This window comes from Molossus molossus, unplaced genomic scaffold (genome assembly GCF_014108415.1).
Source record: "Molossus molossus isolate mMolMol1 unplaced genomic scaffold, mMolMol1.p scaffold_m16_p_20, whole genome shotgun sequence".
NCBI lineage: Eukaryota > Metazoa > Chordata > Mammalia > Chiroptera > Molossidae > Molossus > Molossus molossus.
Genome location: NW_023425356.1, coordinates 3,807,673 through 3,831,071, shown reverse-complemented (window position 1 = coordinate 3,831,071; position 23,399 = coordinate 3,807,673). Strand labels below are relative to the sequence as shown.

Sequence of the window (23,399 nt, the reverse complement as noted above, 5' to 3'; positions counted from 1 at the left end):
CTATGGGGACAGTGCTCTAACCAACTGAGCTACCTGGCCAAGACTGGCAAATGTATTTTTTTACTCAACTCAGGACAATAGGCAAGTGGTTATATGCATCTCTCAGTGGTTTTCTGAGTATACGTTATCAGTATCAGCTACGTACTGACATCAACACCCTAAAATTGTATTGAACTGTCAAAGCCGTCTCTTTTATCGTTATTTCACTAATGACTTCAAATAATAACTTACTGTTTGGTCCCCCTGCAGTGAACTGATCCGCTTATATAATAACACGATTTAAGTGATAAGCAGTGGGGGTATCGATTAAATCAGATTAGGGGAAGGGCCGAATTATTCTTGAGCTTGGTGGTGGCAACTTGAAGACATTCCATTTAGTGAAGTTAGCTGACACGTTCCTATTGTGTATGTGAACGTGCCGGAGGTGTACGCATCTGTTCATTGTCTTGTTGCATTCAAGCTACCATTTCCCATTTGTGTTTAAACTTTCATATTGTCCTAATGGTGACTGGTAACATTTAATTTCACAATTTCAGATAGCAACATAAACACAAACTTTGGCACTGCATTGAGCCTTAAATTCCTTCCTTACAGTAATATGTACTTTGTAAGAATTTACTCTGTTTTATTTTTCTGGCTATACTCACAAGTTCTGATTTTACCAAGTATGCATCCTCTCAAATGGCATCTAAAACGCAGACATTAAGAACATGTTTTCATCATGGTCCCTTGCTGATGCTGTAGATCTAAGACTTAAATCCATACAAAACAAGAACGCAGAGCGTTTAAGCCAGAGTCACGTGGATGGCTGAGCTCAGTAGTCAGTATATTCCCAAGTGGTCAGTATATCACATAAGAATTAGCCACTAGTAAATTTCAGGTAAGTAGCATGAAATAATCACAACTCTTAAATTCTACTTTTAAGAAACTTTCTCCAAAAAACTAATACAATGTAGTGAATTGTTTAACCCTGTGGCATATATATATGTCCATGTGTACCAGCACATGTGTAAGCCCTATGTCAAGGAAATGCCTCCCTGAAAAGCCGTGTTTTCCGTTTGCCATTGCAGATGTACATTACCAACACCATCCAAGCCAAAGGAACCAGGCTCGCAAAGCCCGTTCTGTGCTTGGGCTTAATGTGTCTGGCCTTTCTCACTGGACTCAACAGAGTAGCTGAGTATCGAAACCACTGGTCAGACGTGATAGCAGGCTTTCTGGTCGGGATATCTATAGCAGTGTTCCTGGTAAGTACAAATTGATCGAGATGGTGCTGGGTTTTTAATTCATGTGTGTGACCACAGGTAAGAAAACACACATGGGAACCCTGGCTTTGTCTAAATGTGGTTTATCAGATGATCACAATGCGGTTTATAAGATGATCACAGAGATACTCCAACGAGGTCATTTATTTATTCCTCTTCCCTCATTTGTTCTGCCTCAAGTCAGGTGCGGGGATAAAAAGAAAATGTAAATTCCACATGCCGAGGTGAACAAAACGTGTTCATATAAAACAGGGCTGCCCTGGCCGGTTTGGCTCAGCGGTTGGAGCGTCAGCCTGCAGTCTGGAGAGACCCGGGTTTGGTTCCCGCAAAGGGCACGTACCTCGGATGCAGTTTGTCCCCGGCCCTGGTTGGGTTGTGCGGGTGGCAGCCGCTTGATGTGTCCCTTTCATGTCGATGTTTCTCTCTCTCTTCCTCCAACTCTATCTGAACAAAGAATGGAAAAATGTCCTCAGGTGAGGATAAAAAACAAAACAAAACAAAAAACAGAGCGGGGCTAAAAGCACCTGGATAGTTTTAGGTCTGAGGTGCTTGGACATTTTTAAAATTTCCTCAGGGCACTTTGTGTGTCTAGAGAACCCAAGAGCACCCTCCGCAGGCCACGTGTCACAGGCAGTGCTCACCAACAGGTGCGCCTCTCGTGAGGTGACCAGCCCTCGGCTACTGAGCCCGTGTCCCGGCAGTCCCGCCGCCAGCAGGTGTGGCCCAGCAGCGGGAGCACGCGAGGTGACTGCTGATGGTGTGAGCCCTCTCTCCTCTTACTTGAAAATCTCCTTCGTACGTTTCCTTAGCTTTTGGTTGTTGGAAAATGTAGTTCAGCCTGGCTTTAGAATTAATTGGTCCATTATAAGTATGAGCATTGCACCCAGATGAAAACCTGTGCAGGCTATACATCAAAACGTATTTTCACATTGACACATTATGAGACACACTTTGGTTCTTTTTCGGTCACATTTAAATTGCTGCTCACGGTTAACTGTGCTTCCTCCGCACCTTCACTGTAACACCCAGTGAGCAAAAACTTGCGCGATCCAGTCCAGCCCGGGAGATTTCAGCAGGCTGATGTGCCAGGCAGGTGAGACGGGATTTTCTTCCAGAGCCTCCTGTGCGAAGAGGTGACTATGTCCTCCTCCCGGCCTGTGCCATGTTCGACTTTTCTTCAGATTTTTTTCAATTCCCAAGGTCCCTGGAAGACTTACTCACCCCCCAAGATACCCATCAGCCTCATGAAAACTGGGGCCCAGCCTTGGGCTGAAACCTTTTCCCAGTTTCACTCTTCACAGTTGAAACAGGTTCATGTTGAACAAAACAAAACAAAAGCCACTTTACAGAAATCCTAAGAAAATAATCATAGGCAAGGCACAGAGAGAAGACCATGGTCAAAATCTCAGTGAGTCGTGGCGATGGAGCTGCTCTCAGCCCCTCGGACCCTGAGCCCCTTCGCCGGCTTCTCGTCAGCCTTCCTGCCCAGCTTGTGGGGCTGCTGCCATCCCCTGGCCTCCAGGGACGGCCCTGCCACCTGCCACCCAGACCTAAAACCCTCGGGTCTGCCCCATCACTCCCCGTCTGCAAACCACGAGGTGAACGGTGAGCTGGGTCCCTGGGCTCAGGACCCTCCTTCGGCACACACATGTTCAGAACATTCCCTAACCAGCCCTTCGAACATGCCCACCTCTCCAGGAAAACGACCTCTGAGAAGGTCATGGGACAGTAAGCTTTATAATAAAGAACTAAATGAGCGTGCGCATTCATTCACAGCCATGCATGCGTGTGAGTGCCTATGGGCACCAGGCACTGTGCGGGGGAGGGGGGTGCCAGGCACTGAGCGGGGGAGGGGCGGCACCAGGCACTGTGGGGGTGGGGGAGGGGGCACCAGGAGGCTCCGACGAACATGACCTGTCTCCTCTGACAGTTTGTCTGGTTTGAAGGTCAGACCATAATCCAGTAGTTGGGTTATTTCCCCAAATATTCCCTCCCTTTCTTCATAAAATAAACATTTATTGAGCCCCTACTGCAATAGGCGAGCTGCCTATACCTCACAAAATTAAAAATGGAACTCACTTGCCCTAGCCCATTTGGCTCAGTGGTTAGAGTGCCGGCCCTGGACCTAGGAGTTTCGGGTTCAATTGCAGTCAAGGGCATGCACCTCAGTTGCGGTTTGGTCCTGGTCCTGGTTGGGGTCATGCAAGAGGCAACCAAGTGATGTCTCTGTCTCTCTCTCCCCCCCCACCCCCACTCTATCTCAAGATAAATAGAAAAATAGCCTCAGGTGAGGATTAAACAAAAAGAAGAAGGGCCCAGCCACTGTGGCTCAGTGGTTGAGCACTGACCATGCACCAAGAGGTAGAGGTTCGATTCCCATTCAGGGCACATGCCCAGGTTGTGGGCCAAATCCCCAGTGGGGGGCATGCAGGAAGCGGCCAATTGATGTTTCTATCTCTCTTTCTCTTCCTTCCTCACTCTCTAAAATCAGTAAAAGAAGAAGAAAAAAAGGGAACTACTTTATGACTCAGAAATTCCTCTCTGGGAATATATCCAAAGAAACACAAAATACTGATTTGAAAGAATATATGCACCCCCATATTTATTACAGCCCAGGAGCCCATCAGCAGATGAATGGATAAAAGAGCTGTGGTACATATACACAATGGAACACTTCTCAGCCATAAAAAAGGAAGGAAATCTTACCTTTTGTGACAGCACAGATGGACCCGGAGAGAGTGTTATGATAAGTGGAATAAACCAGTCAGAAACAGACAAGTATCATATGATTTCACTAATATGTGGAATCTAATGAACAAAATAAACTAACACAATAGAAACAGACTCACAGACACAGAGAACAGACGGACAGTTTTCAGAGGGAAGGGGGGTTGGGGGACAGGGTAGAAAAGGTGAAGGGATTAAGCAAAGAAAAAAAAACTAAAAAAAAGTGCCAACTCCTAGGCTCCATCCTTCTGCTATGAAATTATAATCTTTCGGAGGAGGCCTAGGAATGTGCATTCTATTTTTTATCCTCACCCGAGGACATTTTTTCATTTTTTGTTCAGATAGAGCAGGAGGGAGAGAGAAAGAGAGAGAGAGAGAAAAAAAACATCGACGTGAAAGGGACACATTGACTGGCTGCCACCCGCGTGACCCAACCAGGGCCGGGGACAAACTGCAACCGAGGTACGTGCCCTTAGCGGGAACTGAACCTGGGTCTCTCTGGACCGCAGGCCGACGCTCTAACCGCTGAGCCAAACTGGCCAGGGCGGAATGTGCATTCTTAAGGTGCCAGCACTTTATTTTTGTACACTCTCGAGAAGGAGAAACCCTGGTTTCGTTCAAGTTCCATCACCTCTAGGGTATAATCAACTGGAACAGGTCAATTCCCTTTGTGTAAAAGGTCTTCTGTTTCATTAGTAACCCCAGCAAGCGGCTGTTGAAATGCCAAGTATGTATAGGACACAATAAGAGACAATAAACTGGGTTAATTAAAAGGATGCTACTAAATTAGAGAGTGCCATTGTGGAGGGTTTATTATGAATGTTAGGATGACCTTGAGGCAGTGGGAAATAATTAGCATTTAAATTAAGTTGTAGGTTAGCCACACTGGGGAAAGGTCAGCTTGCTATGAATTTTTATAAGGTTATGAGGTTATATTTGAATTTATTTGAGCATTGACTATTACCTAATTTAATGAACATTTTGGAATAATAAAATTGTCCTTATTAACTGAGCTACATATTAATTGGTGAATTTTCTTGAACACATACACACTGGAGTAACTATTTCAAATTTATATAAAAGAAATCTGGGTAAAGTCATGTACATTTAATATTTAAGTAACTTATATACTTTATTATTGTGATTAAATTTATTGAGCTACCCAAAAGGTCATTGTCATAGACAGTGTGGCTTTTTCTGAAATTCCAGGTCGTGTGCGTGGTAAACAATTTCAAAGGAAGACAACCTGAAAATGAGCACACACACATGGAGACTCTGGCTCACACGCCGATGATCAGCATTCCTCGAGTAGAGAGTCCTTTGGAAAAGGTAACATCTGTACAGGTGATGCACAATTTAAATTCTAAAATGTGATCGTTACCTGAAGCGAATGAGTAATTACTCCAAAGCACACCACACAGTCATTCCCAATTCACTGCAACAAACTCAGAGTCTAAGTGGTATTTAGCAAGAATTTAGTCACTGATGACATTGTTTTAGAAAAAGGTAGACTGCACTTAAAATATTTCTTTGAGTATGCACACTGAAAGCTGAGCCCCCGTACCTGGAGTATGTTCGTGCTTTGCCGAAGCTTCTGGAAGAGAACGCTGTGCAGTGGTCTTATGTAAAGGAAAAAATCATAAAATAGTTTTGCTTGAGAATATGTGCATTCTTTTCATAAAATATGTTCCATTTCTTCCACGCTCCACTTACGGGTGACTCTTGAACAAGACGGGTTTGAACTGCAAGGGTCCACTTATATGCAGATTTTTTCCAATAAATACAGTAAATGTGTTTTCTTATGATTTTCTTAATAGCGCTTCTTTTCTCCAGCTCACTATGTTGTAAGAATACAGTGTATAATCCATAACATACAAAATATGTGTTCACCGACTGTTATGTGATTGGTAAGGCTTTCGGTCAATGGAAGGTTATCAGTAGTTAAGTTTCTGGGGCGTCTGAAGTTATCCACGGCCTTTCAGCTGCACGAGGGGGTTGCTTCCCCTAACTCCCATGTTGCTCAAGGGTCAACTGAATGAGAAACTGCTTAGTAAACGCCTGGCGTATAACCAGGCTCAATAAATATTTGTGGAATCTCGATATATAAAGGTCTGGCAGCAAGAAAATAGCAGCTCTAACCAGGGAGGCCCTGAGGTCAGGTGGGACTGAATGGGTCCAGACCAGGTAACACTTTGCACAGTGGGTCAAGGCCTCCAGGGGTGTGGGGGATGGCAATGAACATAGAAACCGTGTGTTTAAACAAAAACTTTTCTTGAGACTTTTGTGAACTGCTATTTCTTAAATGATGTGGCAGTTATACACATTTGTTACTGGTTAAGTGCTTGCTCGGTTACTAGAGGCTCCCCTCAGTCCTGTCTATGCCTGTATTTTGATCAGTATCTTACGGGAAGAGGTCAATTTTGATGGTGTGAATCCATGAGGGATAATTAATACATTGGCTGAAAGAATAGAAGTTCTTGAGAGATTACTATAAAATGACAATTCATTAACTAGAAATAAAAAAAATTTTGTGTGTTTGGATTTTGAAAAAGTTCATGTAGGGGAGGGTGCATTTAGGTGAACTACAATGAATGACTCAGAGCCGCAGTGGGACCATTCAGTGTGCGTGGACAGATGATACGGCCACCAAGAGTTTCTAGCACGTGAAGTCCCACTTAGGGAAATGAGCATATTGATGGTCCCCTCTGTTCAGACCAGCTTGGAACACTATGTGCTGCCCTTGGTGATGTGTTTTTAAGGTGGACATTGATAAAATAGAATAGTCAGCACTCAGTAAATATGTGTTAAATGAGTGAATGGGCATGTCCAGGATAAGTGGACTCCAAGTCATGTATTATGAGAGCCTGTGGAAGGGACAAACAATAATTAGAGAAAAAGAAAACTCATGGAAACAGTGGTAACTTTCCATAAATACCTGAAGGACCATCGTGTGGCAGAGGGATGTGGTTTGTTCTGCAGGCCTCAGAGATCACAGTGAGGGTGAAAGGAAAGAAAGTATAAGAAGATAAATAACATGGGAAAGGGGTAAAAAACTTTCTAAAATGGAGTGCATGCTTTAAGAGCAAAGAAATTTCCTTTGACTAGAGAGATTCAAGAATAGTTACATAATCACTATCCATGATATATGGAGGGAATTCAAGTATTTGGGTGAGGACAGGGTCTAGATGGTGGTGATGGTGACAATGGTGGTGGTAATGATGATGATGGTGATGATGATGGTGGTGATGATGATGGTGATGGTGGTGGTGATGATAATGATGGTGGTGATGATGGTGGTGATAATGATGGTGATGATGATGATGATGGTGATGGTAATGATGGTAATGACAGTGGTGATAATGGTGATGACAGTAATGGTGATGATGGTAATGACAGTGGTGGTGACAGTGGTGATGATGGTGATGACAGTGATGGTGATGACAGTGGTGATAGTGGTGGTGATGGTGATGATGGTGGTAATGACAATGGTGGTGACGATGGTGATAATGATGGTGGTGATGGTGGTGATTATGATGGTGGTGATGGTGATGACAATGGTGGTGATGGTGATGATGATGATATGGTGATGGTGATTATGATGGTGATGGTGATGATGATGATGATGATGATGAGGTGATGATGAATAGTAATGATAGTGGTGGTGGTGATGATAGTGATGACAGTGGTAATGATAATAACTACCCTTTAATGATCATTCAGTATGCACCCAGGGCTACACTGATTGCTTATGAAATTCCACAAAAATACTTCTTTGCTCTATGAGTATAATTTCATTTCTTACAGCAATTTTTAAAGCTGGGCATCATTAGAGTGGCAAAAATGGCTAAAGGTCCACTAGTATCCCTTCACCTCTTCTTCCTTTTAGCAACTGCAGACCACAGGCCCATCGAGAGTCATGCTGGAGACACAGCTCACACTTTCTTATGGAGCTCTGCTGGGGTGGACACGTGTGCGTGCTCCCCAGCTAGAGAGGCAGCAAGGCGTCACGTAAGGGAAGCCCGCAGCAGCTTTCTCTTCCTTTTGCAGTGATGAATATTTGGAGCAAATAGATTGCTTTTCATCACAGTTCACCGCGGGGCACAAGTGACGGCAAGGCTCTTCCCCGTAGTTTGGTCTTCATAGTTGATAGCTGGAGAGCCCTGCAGCTGGCCCTCTGCAGGGAGGAAGGAAGCTCGGGGTTGCAGTTTGGTCTGTGGGCATGCACGGCCGATCACTTCAGTGTTCTATGCCCAGCTATCATTTCCTGTCATCAGTTTTGTGTGGAGAAGGCAAGTGGTTTCTTTTAGAAGTTATGTACTTATGTAAACTCATATGTTCAAAGTACATGTTTGGTAAATTGTAAGGTGCACAGTGATTACAGCATGCAGGCATTCTTTATTTTTATGTCAGCAATTTATCCCTTAATTGTAGGAAGTTTGTCATATACTTAATTACTGTAGTAGTTTACGTGGAAGTCATTTCTCTGAAAGCTAAGTCAGAACATTCATTATGCTTGGTTTAATGAGAAGAATCATCTGTGGAAACCAGCCCATCATATCTCATCATCCACTAAATATTTAAGTGACCAGAAACCTCACTGCAGCTGTTTATAATAGCACATCAAGAAAGTTCTAAATGTATTTCAGTAGCGAATTATGAACTCATTTGTGGGACCCAGTACATTACAGTGTAGTTGTTCTGCCGCGGGGTAGGGAGGAAGACTGGCTGGGGACTTTGGACAGATGTTGTTGTTTTTTTAATCCTCACCCAAGGATATGTTGTTGTTATTATTTTTATTATTATTATTTTATTTTAGGGAGAGAGAGAAACATCAATGTGAGAAAGAAACATCCATTGGTTGCCTCCGACTGGGGATGAACCTGAAACCTTGTTATGTGCCCTGACTGGGAATTGAACCCGTGACCATTTGGGACAACACTCTAAGCAACTGAGCCTTGTGGCCAGGGCAGATTTCAGACAGTTCTGACCTTGGGCAGCTGACTTAAGTGCCCTGTGAATCAATTTTCTCATTCATAGAATGATAGCTACGAAAGTTCCATAACAGTTACAATATGTTCCTGGGGTGGGGGGGAGATAATGCCGAGAAATTCAATTGAATTCATGGAGGATGGCAGCTGCTTTCCACGGCCACGGAGATGGAAGGAAAGGCTGGGGGAGGAGACAGCGGGCTCCATGGCACCCGGGAAGGAATCCTGCGCGGCTCGGTGAGAACCACCACGTGACGCGCAGGGCCACGCTGGAGAAGGCGAACCGGCGCCCGAAGGACAGGGTCAGCAGGTGTTGTAAAAGAACAAGAGAATAAAGTCGATCTGAGAAAAGGTAATGGACCTGGAGGATATGTCAGAAATCTAACGTGTGAATCACTGGAGATCCTAACGAAGAAGACAGTGGAGCTGTAGGAATGTGCAGAGACATCCTTTAAGGAGACTTTTCTTCTAAATAAACATCTGAGTCTTTAGACTAGAAGGGTTAACTAGATGAAAGGTAAAATTAGAACATACTTTAGAACTTAGATATGTGTTGGTGAAGTTTCTGAATTTCAGTACAGAAGACAGAGCCCTATAAATAGTGATGGTTTGGGTTATATTGCTCCCAGTGATTAGCCACCTCCTCCTTGGGCAGACTGCCCTTCCTGCTCCAGTCACTTCGGACTTGGTCAGTAACACGTGAGTGAACCTGACGTAGAGCCCATCAGTCAGAAACCTGTAGAGCCATCAAGACTGTCTGCCGACCTTAGTCCTCCTGGGCCTTCTTCCAAGGGAAGGCCACGCTCTGGGAGGGGGTGCGCCTCCGCCTGGCCCCAGAATGGGAAGACATGGGAAGCAGACCGGCACCAGCACCTGCTGCAGGTGCACGAAACCTGACCACCATGCAGGATGAGGGGAAGACACGTTTCTGTTGTTGGAAGCCACTGAGCTTTTGAGTAGGAACGTCATAGCCTAGTGAAACCGACGCGCACACAGCGGACACGGCCCTAGACTGACAGCCTGCGGCCTCGGCCTGCTCCCTCCCCGTCGCTCGGTGCCGGAGCAGGAGGGGGTGATGCCTGTGGGTGTGCAAGGAAACAAGTGTGACATAAGAATTCTGTTCCCACCCAAAAGGTCATTTAAGTGTCACAATAAGCATAAAATACCACATAGGTGAGAATTCAGGAATTAGCCGTCCCTCGCCACTTCGCGCTGCAGCTTCCTCTGCTTCACTGCACCGCGGCTTTTTCAAATATATTCATTAAAAAGGTGGTTGAGACAGTGAAACTGATACAGCGCACACTCGGTTGTCTGAGTCAATTACACACCCTGTATTACAATGAAAATTAAAATTACTATCCTGTGGGCTGTAACCCTATGTATTTGAAGACCCCAGGGATCCTTCAGAGTCAGGTGCAGCCGCTGGAGTCGAACGGATTAGCCACAGGAAACACGGGACGACTGTACTACTTACGAAGGATCTCGGAAGATGTTTACAGCTCTCTGAGTAACAAACCAATATCTAAAGGTCTCAAGTCGGGAAAAGTCAAGATATGAGGAATTGGCAGAAAGAATGGAAACCATTTAAATATAGACTTAATTAGTATTGACTGTGGTAAACACAGTTACCAGAAACAGTGCAAAATCCTAAAATTTATGTAAAGGGAAGTTATGTAACAAAAGAAAGTAATAGAGCAATGATAAAATGAAACAGATTGGAGATAATACCAACAAAAGAGTATGGCTGGGGTTGTGCAGGAGTCAACCAATCAATGAGTCTCTCTCATATTGATGCTTCCGTCTCTCTGCCTCCCTCCCTCCCTCCCACTCTATCTGAAAATCAATGGAAAAATATCTGCGGGTGAGGGCTAAAAAAAAAAAAGGCCAATGACAGTGTCAAATACAAACAACACACTTGTCAAAGGGTTCATGTCTGTAATACACGACACATCCTGATGGAAAAAAAGAGCTACGTTTATGACTAGGCACATCTGTAGCGATCACATGCAAATGGGAAACAAGTATATGGAAAAGGGTCCTTGATGACAATTCACGAAGGGCGTTTCCTGAGACAAAGTGGGTTCTCGCCCGTAGGCAGCGGGGAGCCACTGCCCTGGAGGCAGGAGCGGCCTGCTCGCCAGGAGGATGAGTGAAGGAGGGCAACAGGGAAGCAAGCCCAAGGCGCAAACCCAGACTCATGACAAAGATGACGCAGATGGCATCTCAGAACACTGTGCTGTGCCCTTTCAACAAAGCAGCCAATGTGTGGCAAAGCCCGCCTCTCGTCAGGTGCTGATTCTGATCAGAGCAGCTGTCTTGGTCCATCGGCTGCTATAGCAAAGTACCGGAGCCCAGGTGGCTCAGAAACAACAGCAAGGTATTTCTCCGGGGTCTGGAGGCTGCGAAGTTCAAGGCCATAGTGCTGAGTCATTCTGCGTCTGGTCCACAGGCGGCGGCGTCTTGCTGTGTCTTCATGGGGTGGAAGTGGCAGGAGCTTCCTTTATCAGGCACGGATCTGCATGACCTAATCGCCATCTGAAGGCCCCACCCCTAACACCATCGCATTGAGGATCGGGATTCAACACAGGAATGTTGGGGTGACGCAAGCATCCAGCCTACAGCAGGGTCATCTAAACTATCTCAGTGTTGTACCGTGGGAAAGGCCAACGGCTAGGCAGGGTGTCACTGAGAAAACTACCCCCATCGCCACCCCAAATCGTGCTGACCTTTCTCCTGTGCCCATCTTCCTGTCTGAGGATTCTCGTGCCCGTAGCTAACAAGCGGGAGGACGTGACATTCCTCCGAGGTCCTCCTGGTCAGGCTGCGTCCACTGCAGCGGCCGAGCGCTGGGAGCTGGTGTCCTTTCCCCCTTGCCCATGCGGGTCCGAGGCTGACATCCAGGTTTGTATAGGTGAGAACATGCCAGTAATTTCAACTGATGCCGTGCAAAAAAACAGAAGGAAAATAAATATAAATATAAAATGTAAGCCATGGATGGAATTTAATAGAAAACAGAATATTTCTAATTGATCTAAGAGGAATTAATATTTACATAATCTTATTAGGCCATTACAATGGGCTGCTAGAGCCACGGAAGGCTCCTTTGGGATAACTGAGAGGTAAGTTAGTGCTATAAAAATGTTATTTATTTATTTATTTATTTATTTATTTATTTATTTATTTATTTATGTCCGTGCCCCTAGCGGGAACCGAACCCGGGACAGACTCTCCGGTCCGCAGGCTAATCCTCCAACCGCTGAGCCAAACTGGCCAGGGCTAAAAATGCTTTTTAAGAAAATATTTTTTTCCATCTAAACCTAGGTGTTATTTTTTTTCTTTGGTTTATGTGCTCTTATTAGTTGAAATAAAGGGAAGTCCCTCTTGCCAGTGACAAGAAGGGGGAAGTCGTGCGAGGAATAGTTTGCAAATCACAGTTCTGTATTTCCAGCCAGGGCTCTGCACCAGCCTGACTGCCCCAGATGCTCTGCGTGTAAAGGCAGCAGCACCTGAATGAAAACCGTGAGCAGTGGTGACAGTTCCCCAAATCTAGAAATGTCAATGAGAGCATATAATTACAGATGGCAATGACCATGTTTGATTTCCATGGCAACTGTGAAGGATAATTACATGGATAGGAACATTCTAAGGGAACTTTCAATGACCCAGAGAAGCAAATGCACCAACTGTTTTGCAGGTTACAAAGTCACAGGGGTCAAGGTGGAGCCCGAGCTGAAGGTCAGGCAGAGGGGGTTGGGTTGGCGCTGCGGACCAGGTTTTGCAGCTTTGAGCAGTCCTGGGTTTCAAGCCTGATTTGGCTACATAATGACCAGGTAGGATTACACAAATTCCTCTTCTTCTTACCTGGAAAATTGATACAATTATTGTTCTTTTATAGGGTAGTTGTGTGAAGTAACAGATCACAAATAACTTCTTGGCACACAGTGCTTAATTCAAGATAGTTCTCTCCTGTAAGACCAATGATTCCCTTAACAGGATTTTCATTGGATTTCAGACTAGGATACCCTAGAGAAGTATTTAATGGACCTGAAGATTTATGCCAGTTGTCTATGCTATGCATAGAGCATATGGCAGAAAAAATTATAGAATAAAATGTTGCATATATTAGTGTCATAGCTGCAGCAAAACAATCCTGTGGTTTCTTGCCAAGACAAATATGATTATGCACGATGGTGCTCTCTGGGATAAATCCCTGTGAGGTTTCAGAATGTTGGCACGGACAGTATAGCAATCTACTGAAGATTCATTTGCTTTTCTATAATGCAAATCTTTGTTTTATGGAGCTGCTGAACTGTAATGTAAATGTTATATAGGAACTTGTCAAAACAACTTTATTAGTGATCAGATACTGGAATAGTTAGTGGAACTAAATATGTTCATATTTTAGTCATTTTTCCTCAATATAAGCTTTGAGCACTTATGAAAAGTACTTGAAGTAAACCAATGTTTACATGCAGTGCTTTGTTCTCATTTGTCTAATTTAATTTTGCTTAAAAAAGTCAATTGAAAGTGGGAACTTAAAAATTCAAATAGACATCAACATTTTAGGTTAGAAAAATGAGCACATATTGTTATTTTCCATGTCATTTTTCCTGTTTGTGCTTTCATATATTCAGTATTTATTTCTCCACACAATTTTTTAATTATCATATAATATGCAAAAAAATAAAAGCCAGATTGTTTTCAGTTATCTAATAGGACTTTTATGAAAGCATCTTTTCAGTAAATTACTTTTGAACATAAATAATTTTTCTCATCTCATTCAAGTGAATAAATATTGAGTTGATTACTGCATCTTTGACGTCTATAGTTAAGGAGACAAACAATAACAGATATAAAAAATCATTTCTGATGCACACACAGTTACACAGGGAAACCTCACACCATCTGCCCCCTCCTTGCTCAGATCTGTTCCCGGACGGTGGACAGTTCTAGAAGCACTTCACAATCGGCCTGGGCACCAGATACTATGAACATTGTGGAGAAAATGTGAAGTTGTATCTGACTAAAGCAAGGAAATAAACAAGGACCCACCACAATCTTACGAAACAATCACGTCTTTTCTTGCTTGTTGTTCCCGTTAAAGAAGCAACTAGAAATTTGTGTCTGTGGTTTCAAATGCGAACATCTGGGGAAGCGACACAAAAATGAATTGGGAGTTTCTGTCTCCTACCATCGCACTCCTTGGAAACTCCTCTTCAGACAGCCCTCAGGGCTCCGTGTGTGTTTGTGTCCTGTAAGTCCTGGGTTTTCTGGAGCCTGTTCTCACTCACTTAACAGTATTTCACAGAGGTGGTCACAGATCAATACCTATAATAATCATCTCAAACAAAGCAGTAAAAGCTAATCTTCAATGAGAGCTTAATATGTGTCTGGAATTATGCAAAGAACTTCGTATAAAATATCATTATAGTTTTTTTGCCCTGGCTGGTTTTGCTCAGCGGTTAGAGCATCAGCCTGCGGTCCAGAGAGACCTGGATTCGGTTCCCGCTAAGGGCACGTACCTCAGTTGTAGTTTGTCCCCGGCCCTGGTTGGGTCATGCGGGTGGCAACCACTCGATGTGTCCCTTTCACATCTATGTTTCTCTCTCTCTCTCTTCCTCTCTCCCTCCCGCTCTATCTGAACCAAAAGTTGAAAAATGTCCTCGGGTAAGGATAAAAATATATCTATATCTATATCTATATCTATATCTATATCTATATCTATATCTATATCTATCTATCTATCTATATATCTAGATATATATCAGTGTCATTTTTAAAAAATATGTTCTTATTGATTTCAGAGAGGGGAAAGGAGAGGGGGAGAACGGGGGGAGAGAGACTGATGAGAGAGAACATCAATTGGCCGCCTCCTGCATGTCCCCTATTGGGGATCGAGCCCACGACCTGGGCATGTGCCCTGACTGGGAATCGAACTGGCGACCTCTTGGTGCATGGGCTGATACTCAACTGACTGAGCCACACCAGCTGGGCAAGTATAGTTTTTATGGGGATTATTTGTATCTTCTTAATTCTGTTTCACAGAGGAAGCAACATAGTCAGGTTAAGGGACTTGCCCAAAGTCACACACTGGTCTGTTTCCTGATACAAGAAGGTGGGACCGTACTTTCCGTTTCCAAACATGCTCCCTTTGTATCGTGTCAGACACTCACAGTGCCTGTGCTACACAGCATCAGACAGCACAGTGACGGTCCTGGTCCATGGGGTCTGAGACTGAGGAGGTGGAAAAGGGATGCTCAGACAGAGGGACCAGCTTGCACAGAGATTTCGTCTGGGGGTGAGGTAAGATGTAAGGATGCCCTTTAAGAGTGTTCAGGTAGGGTCCAGAATGGGCACATAAGAAACAGAATTCAGAAAGACCAAGATGGACAAATGAATGGTCAAGAAATTTCCAAAATGGCCCAAGAAACTCGCATTGTTAGTGAGGTAGGAGGGGAGGCAGATGGGTTTACATTTCTGACAGTGTTGATGTTGAGACCACAACTGTGACTGTTGGCTCAAAGTGTGGTGGACAGGAAGGTCATCAGAGTTGGGGAGATTAATAAGCTTCCAACAGAGTACCTTGATACTGTTGGTTCAAAAACCAGCCCCAGTCAGGGAGGGGAAGGAGAGGCCAAGGAGACTGGCAGGCCACTCGGGAGTAGTAGGTGGCAGTCCATAAGCAAGAGGACTTACAGAAGGCAGGTCTTGGTGACCATGAATAAGTAGATCTTAGTACCTGCTGGCCAGAATTTTAAATGTTTATATAGAGGCCCTAACTGGGTTCAGCCATGTGTACCGTCCAGGTGGTCTCAGCAGCACCCTACTCTCTCAAGACTACGTCCTTGAAATGACTCCTAGTGTGAGATTGATGGGCAGAACATTCCAAGGACAGTGTGTGGGGGGGTGAGGAGCCTCCAATTGCCCATGTCCAGCTTGAGAGTCAACCACTGGTCACATCCTCTCAATGACCTCCTCCGCAGATCCCCCACACCCACCGAGTGCTATAGACATATTCGTATTAAGAGGCTCGATGCATGCACTGGGTGATGCCGAGTCAAGTGGACACCTGTCTTCTCCAAACCCCCGTGCACTGTGAAGCTCTCGGCCGGGAACACATGGGCAGTTCCCAGAAGTTTTTGGACACCGAGATTTTAGTTTTTTGACACACATTCAGGATGACCGTTTTGTAGGCAATGCTCTTTTTATCAGAAAAATTATAGTTTTTTAGAATTGCTTCTATAGTCCGGACAGTGCCTGTGTTGCTGATGAACCGCTCTCCTGTGCTAGTAGGTGGTGGTTCTCAGACCGGTGTGGAGGGAATGAAGCCGTCACTCACGAAGGCAGGTTTCTGGGACACACACCCCTAGTTCCGATCCAACGGGCCTGGGCTGGGGGCCTGTGTTACACCAGGCACCCCAGGTGATTTGGGTCCAGAACCAACAGTGGGCTTGGATCCGGCAGGGCCTGCAGAGCTTCTGAAACAGTGGGTTTTAATATCAGCTGCGCATTACAGTTGTCTGGAGAGCCTTTAGCAATCCTGTTCACCTGGCCGCGCTCCACACCAGTCAAACCCAGGCTGAGTATTTGCATCAGTGTCTCCCTTAAAGCTCCCAGGTGATTCCAGTGTGTAGCCAGGATGGAGGAGCAGGGCTCTGAGGGGTTCACTGTGGGGCGCTGTCGGCTGCTCCGGCTCCTCAGGGTGTGGAAAGACTTCTGAGGTCTCTAGCTAATGCTCCTTTATCGGGGTGGGGGGGGGGCTGCCTCTGGTTTAATTAGCTTATCAGAAAAAGGCACCTAAAGAGCTCGCCTTTCTCTAGGGAGAAACAATTCTCTCAGAAAGTAGCTTTTAGCCCTTTTCTCCAAATAGTACCCCCCAAATCCCCTAATGGAAACAAAGCTCTGAGCTAATCTAAAACTCCAAATAGAAACAGAACCACTGGGGAGAAAGAAATGGTTCCCAAAATTCTTTCCCAAAAGGACTTCGGTCTGTCACATTTTAGCCCTGATGTCATCATTTCCCCAGCTGTGATTCACTTTTTTAATTATAGGACCATGACTCCTTATCCAGAATCCTTGGTGCTAGGTGCTGCTCAGGATTCAAAATATTTTATATTTTAGGACAAAACACTGTGTTTGTTAACCTGAGCAGGATCCAGGCAGTGCTTTGTAATCAGAGATGGATACTGTCACAGCGCAGACAGTACGGTGGTCCTCCATACACTCAGGTATGGGCTTTGTCCCCAAATGAGTTTGTAGCAATCTTTTTTTTTAATCCTCACCTGAGGATATGTTTGCATTTATTTTCAGATAGAGTGGGAAGGAGGAGGAGAGGGAGGAAGAGAGAGAGAAAGATCAATGTGAGAGAGACACACATCGACTAGTTGCTACCCACACAAACCCAACCGGGGCTGGGGATAAACTGCAACTGAGGTACATGCCCATAGCGGGAACTGAACCAGGGTTTCTCTGGTCCATGGGCTGATGCTCTAACTGCTGAGCCAAACAAGCCAGGGCTAGTTTGTAACACTCTTATAAGAAATATTTGGGCCCAGCTGGTATGGCTCAGTGGATTGAACATTGCCCCATGGGCTGAGAGGTCCTGGTTTGATTCCCAGCCAGGGCACATGCCAGAGTTTCAAGCTCCATCCCTAGTAGGGGGCGTGCAGGAGGCAGCTGATCCATGTATCTCTCTCACATCGATGCTTCTCTCTCCCTAAAAATCAATAAAACCATATTTTTAAAAAAATAAATATTTGGGTTTTCAAGTTTGTATCATAGAATTGTAAACTTGCAGAATTATAAAATTCCAACCAATTATCTTTTAAAATCTTCATGGTTTCTTTTATTTTTCATTTTGTTTCTGTAGCTTTTATAGAGACTATGACGATGTTTGAGAAGAGCTCTATGCATATGATCTCACTTGTTTGTAATAAGAATCCATTTAAACTATTATTTCCACTTCACAGATGAGAAGCTGGGTCTTCGAAAAGGTTAAAGTGCTTGTGAAAGTTTTTGTTGTTCTGGGCCCACATTCAAACACTGACTTCAGAGTCGCTGGCCCTCAGCTGCCCGAGCAGAGAGCTCAAGACTGAGTCCTTGAATTATGTACGGATTCCGGTTTACTTTTAGGCTAAAAACCTAAGCTGACAGCCTCCTGGGAAAACACAAAGCTGTTTATAATCATCTTGAAAGAGAGAAACTGGAGCCGGAAGCATTCGGTCTAGTACTGTACCAGCACAGAACTTCAGATGAATCCTCTGTCCCACGGAATAAGTCAGTATTGAAAGAAGCACTGCAATAATATATAAATTACGTTTTGTAGGTGTCTCGAATCCAATCTGTTGAGGGTGGTCAAGAAGAGCTTTCGCAGGGACGGCCCTTTAAAGACTGCCTGGCCCGGCTCCTCAGCTGGATGGTGGGCATAAGCCACCGCGAACACCTCCGACTAAGGCAATAAACGTAGGTGCGCTGCTGCGCACCGAGCTTGGAGCCTCGGCAAATACAGAAAAACTGTCCTTCTGTGCAGGGTTCCAAGACTCCGAAAGGGATCTGGGTGCTGGATCATGGTTGTTACTATTATCTTTCAAATATATTTCATTTTGTTCACTGTTTCCATTTGTGAACAGGAATCTAGCATTTCGCGGCACTCAGCCCACGACAGAACGGCCTTCCTTGTCCCCTGCGTGGAGCGGCCGCTTGCCCTCCCCTGACTTTCAAAGGGAGATGGATCGCTGGTGGCCCGCCTTCTTCGGTGGCAAGTCACCGCCAAATTTTCATATCATAGATAAATGAAAATTTTGTCTTAAACCACAAAAGAGTGAAATACAGATTTTCATGTAGACCTTAGATGCTGTAGACTTCAGAAATTACCAAATTTAAGAATCTAAAATTACTTTTCAGAAAAGGTGCTTGGTTTGCATGGGAACCCTGCCCTCAAGGACCGGATTCAGTATTTTGCTCCCTGACTTGCTGTGAACTTGAGTGAATGCTTTCTAATGAGGCCAAACTTTCTCATCTTCGGCGCTGGCTCCAGTCCGCACCTGCACCCGGGCCTCCCGGGGTTGGTGGTGGAGGGCCCCAGTGACTGCTGATCACTGACACAGAGGACCACTTCCTCCTGTGACTGGATTATGCTTTGATGCACGAGTTCCTGGTCTGCCTACTGCGTGTTTGCTCTGTTATCCACTAAGATTTATTGCTGCAAAATAAGAATTCAGCCAGATTAAAGGGAGAAACCCCTCATCATCCAGTTGGCCAGAGAGTTCGTTCCTCAACACAGGTGATCTGACAATATTAAATGCAATTCTGGTTTTCTATACTACTGAGGAAAATGCTGATGGGAAAATGCGTACTATCCCACCTTCCTGCCCAGGAACGATGCCACGTGTCTGGGCATTTCAGATGACCTGTGCTGAAGTAATAATCGTTATTCTACAGAATACTTGTCTGTAGAAGGTGAGGACCTTCAGTAATCAGCTTGTCTCCTCCAGATTCCTTTGGGAAAAGCTGCCCCAGGCTAGAAGAGAATTAATCTTATTTTTAAAAGCCTGCTGAGATAAATAATCCATCTCTTTCATTCTGTGGTGTGGTTTCTTTTGCTCTTGACAGTGAAATTAATGAACAGATGGCCCCTGTGCTGTCTGTATATTCCTTCCATGTATGTAGAATCTATTATTCAATTTCCCCCTTAATTTCTCTTCCCTGTGCACGGTCACTTCGATATTGTATTTTTATTTATTTATCTCTCTACTAATGACCACCTTAAAATGACCCGCCCCAAGCAGGACCCTTCTCATCCCAGTCAAATCAGAAGTGTCATCTCAGACGTTAAAACTTAAGTGTGGCCCTGGCCCGTGTGGCTCAGTCAGTTGGGCGTCATCCTGTGCACCTAAAGGTTGCCGGTTCGATTCCTGGTCAAGGCACATGCCTGGGGTTTTAAGCTCGATCCCCATTAGGGGGCATGCAGGAGGCAGCCAGTCAATGTTTTGCTCTCACATTGATGTTTCTCCCACTCTAAAAACAAACAACAAAATAAACCACTTAAGTGTGATATGAAACAGAAATAGTGCTGATAAAAAAAAAGGCAGGCATTTTCCACCCTGGTCGATTTGGCTCAGCGATTGGAGTGTCGGCCCGCAGACCAAACAGTCACGGGTTCAATTCTAGTCAAGGGCATGTACCTTGGTTGTGGTTCGTCCCTGGCCCTGGTCAGGGTTGTGCGGGAGGCAACCAATCAACGTGTCTCACTCACATCAATGTTTCTCTCTCTATCTCTTCCTCCCACTCTGTCTGAAAATAAATGGAAAAATATCCTCAGGTGAGGATTTAAACAAAAATAAATAAATAAATAATTTTTAAAAAGCAGGCATTTTCCCAGGGCCTCGGGATTTAACAATGTAGTCAGTCAGGAAACTAACTGTCACCTGTAGGTTGATTTGGTCGTGGCTGAGCAGCAGGAAGAGGGTTCTGTGCAGGGAGAGGAAGCGTGAATGGTCCCTGAAACGTGATTTAAACGCCAGCCTGAGCACAGGTCTAATAGCACATGTAAAGTCGTACACTCAAGGCCTTATTTCTGAGATGACCTCATGTCCCTCTGTGGGTGGTCTCGATTTAAGTCTATTGTCCTTGGATTTTATTAGTATCTGTTTTTCCCCTCAGTGTGTCCAGGTTTCGATGCTAATTTATATGGTCACATTGCACATTCTTCATCACTTATCACTTCCTTTCTCCTCTGCCCTGTCCTGCCCTGCATTGATTATCAGTGATTTGTTTCTGATAATTTTCTCTCTTTTGTAACAATCTTTTAATATTTCTATTCTACCTCCCAAGACGATGGCTGTCCCCTGCACTTAGGATCATCTTCAGCAAATTTAATGAGCCTTGTGGAAACTTCATTATATAGGTCAAGGGAACACTGACACCTATGCCTTCCAGATACCATTCGTTTTCTTTTTATCTTCTTTTTTTTTTTTTATCTCCTTTCCTTTCTTTCTGCTGCCACTTCGTCACCCTTGACCTACCCACCAGTTGCTACAGACTGATTAATTTCCAATTTATATCTTAACATCTTTCCAGCAGTTACTGTCTGCTGGGTCTAGTCCAGACCTGTGACACCCTTGTCAACTTTGTGCTGATACATTGTATCAGATTTACTTTCTCAGCTCAGACTTCAGGTCCTCAGGAGGCCAGTGCAATGAGACCGGACTGACTGCTTCTGCCACTCTTAGGCTTCTACTTGATCTGCATGCCTTGCATGCCTCTGACAGGTCCCTTTGTCCTCAAGTCACACCTGTGCTTTTGTAAAAGAAACTCGGGAAAATGTAGAGGCTGCTGAATTCCCCAACACTTCCACCAGCTCTTTTAATGAGAAATTCAGTTTTCAAAGGCTCTATCAGGAGTCAGTGAAAAGCACTGCTCATGACTGATTTGCACCAATACTGTTTTTCTCCAGCGTGAATGAAACCCAGAAAATAATGCCTTCGTGACTTCATGTGCCTGCATTCAGTGGAAATGGACTTTAATTTCCTCACACACATTTTAAGAAAATGGTTTAACTTGATAAACATTTCACACAAATTTGAAAAGCGCTCATGTGCATGGCAGAAACCTCATAGGATGTCTTTGACTCATAGTCGATGCGAAACTGACTATGACAAGCATTCCAAGCAGGCAGCATGATGGTAACACCCTTTCGAAATGCTGCTGCTACTGCTGGGCTGTCACTTGCGTTACATCTCCTGTAACCCTGTATGTAGCATGGCTCATCACCTCATATCAGTTTTCCCCTGCAGCCTTTCGGCAGCCATGGGAGGGCCCGCTGAATGTCCATTTAAATATTAGCCATTCCACAGGGTTTCTTTGTACCCAATTTTGTTGCTTAAAAATATAAAAATAAAAACAAGCAAAAAGTCTTCCTGGAGACTTCTGTGGCTGAAGTAAGCAACACAGACAGCTGTCTGCGGTCTGGCTTCCTGCATCAGGAATGCAATGTTTAAGTATTGCATTTGCTGGTTGACAAAGAAAACCAGCAAATGCTGTTTGTCAGAGAACATCACCACCTTGTCTATGCCATCTGTGTCACTGGGGAAGGGCCTTGGAAGCGCCAACATTCCATCAGCACTGAGCAGAGTATTAATGTGTCTGACTCTGCTGTTTTTCTCCCTCCCAATTTCAGTGTTCATTTTGAAGAAAGCAGGTATAACATTTTCACCTATTTGGTTAATTAAGACTGTTGAATACAGTCCTGGTCAGTGTGGCTCTGTGGATTGGACATCGTCCCATGCACCAAAAGGTCACCAGTTTGATTCCCAGTCAGGACACATGCCCGCTGTGCGGTCTCGATCCCCAGTGGGGGGCATGCAGGAGGCAGCTGATTGATGTTTCTCTTTCATTGATGTTTCTCTCTCTCTCTCTCCCTCTACCTTCCTCTCTCTCTCAAATCAATAAAGAAAAGATATATATAAAGCATGTTGAATACAATATATAATTAGCAGCTAAGTTTATGTCATCATCCAGAGAACTAGTTCAATAACGCTGTGTGCTTTTGCAACCTAAACCTGTGTGGCCTATGGTTTTCTGTTAGGCTCACAATTGTTCGTAAACACACTGAGGATTGACCCTGACCTTGCAATTCCTTTCTCTTTGCAGAACCACATCACGGCCTTCGCGGAAGTCACATGATACGGAAGCTGATGGGTTCTCCCTGCATTGGACATCGTCCCTTTTCACCATCCATCCGTAACACCCAAAGTTTGTTTGATTGCAGAAGTTTCTAAAGTTGTCCAATGATTTTTATAAGTTTAAAATCAATGTCGATGTATCTGTTTCCCCCACTAGACTGTGAGCTCCTCAAAGGCAGGGCTGTGTCTCTCTGTATCCCCACTACCTACAACAAGCCTCGCACAAAGTAGGTGTTCAATTAAAATGGGGTGACCTGATGAACAAATGAATTCTGAAATAAAACATCCACTTTAGTTTCTCACAGCACCACCGAGGCTATGTGGAAAAACCTCTACACAACTCAAATTTGTATGAGAAATCCCTCCATTTGGGGCCAGTGAAGCTTTTTAATGTTTCATATTACCAATGCAGCAGAATACCATTCTTTCCTTTGACGTGGACTTGGAAAGTCATGGGGGTTTTACTTTATTAGTCAGCATGACATTCTTTCCATCCTAACAGAGTTCCGTGTGTGAAATTACTTTACTTTTAGAAAGTATGTTCTATACTAAAATAACCTTTGCACATAATATTATGCTATTATAATATTATTTCCCTTACAACACCGTTTGTTCTATACCCTCTCAGACTGGTGCTTCTGCTTTTGAAGGGGAAAATGCCAATTTTTACTGTAATAAGTAATGTATTATAATTAAAAGTTATTTATTTGGACTTTGGTTCCTGACCAGAGCGGTGT

The 23,399-nt window shown here is 44.4% G+C and overlaps 1 protein-coding gene across 1 annotated transcript in view; it reads left to right on the top strand.

Annotated features, from left to right (window-relative positions):
• The window catches only part of PLPPR5 (phospholipid phosphatase related 5), an 80,615-nt gene extending 57,445 nt beyond the window's left edge, over positions 1-23,170 (top strand). Inside the window, exons 4-6 of the mRNA XM_036273364.1 lie at positions 1,071-1,247; positions 5,202-5,321; positions 22,631-23,170. Coding sequence (XP_036129257.1) covers positions 1,071-1,247; positions 5,202-5,321; positions 22,631-22,663 — 330 coding nt within the window. The 3' untranslated portion in view covers positions 22,664-23,170. The remainder of the gene's footprint in view (positions 1-1,070; positions 1,248-5,201; positions 5,322-22,630) is intronic.
• The last annotated feature ends 229 nt before the right edge of the window (positions 23,171-23,399 follow it).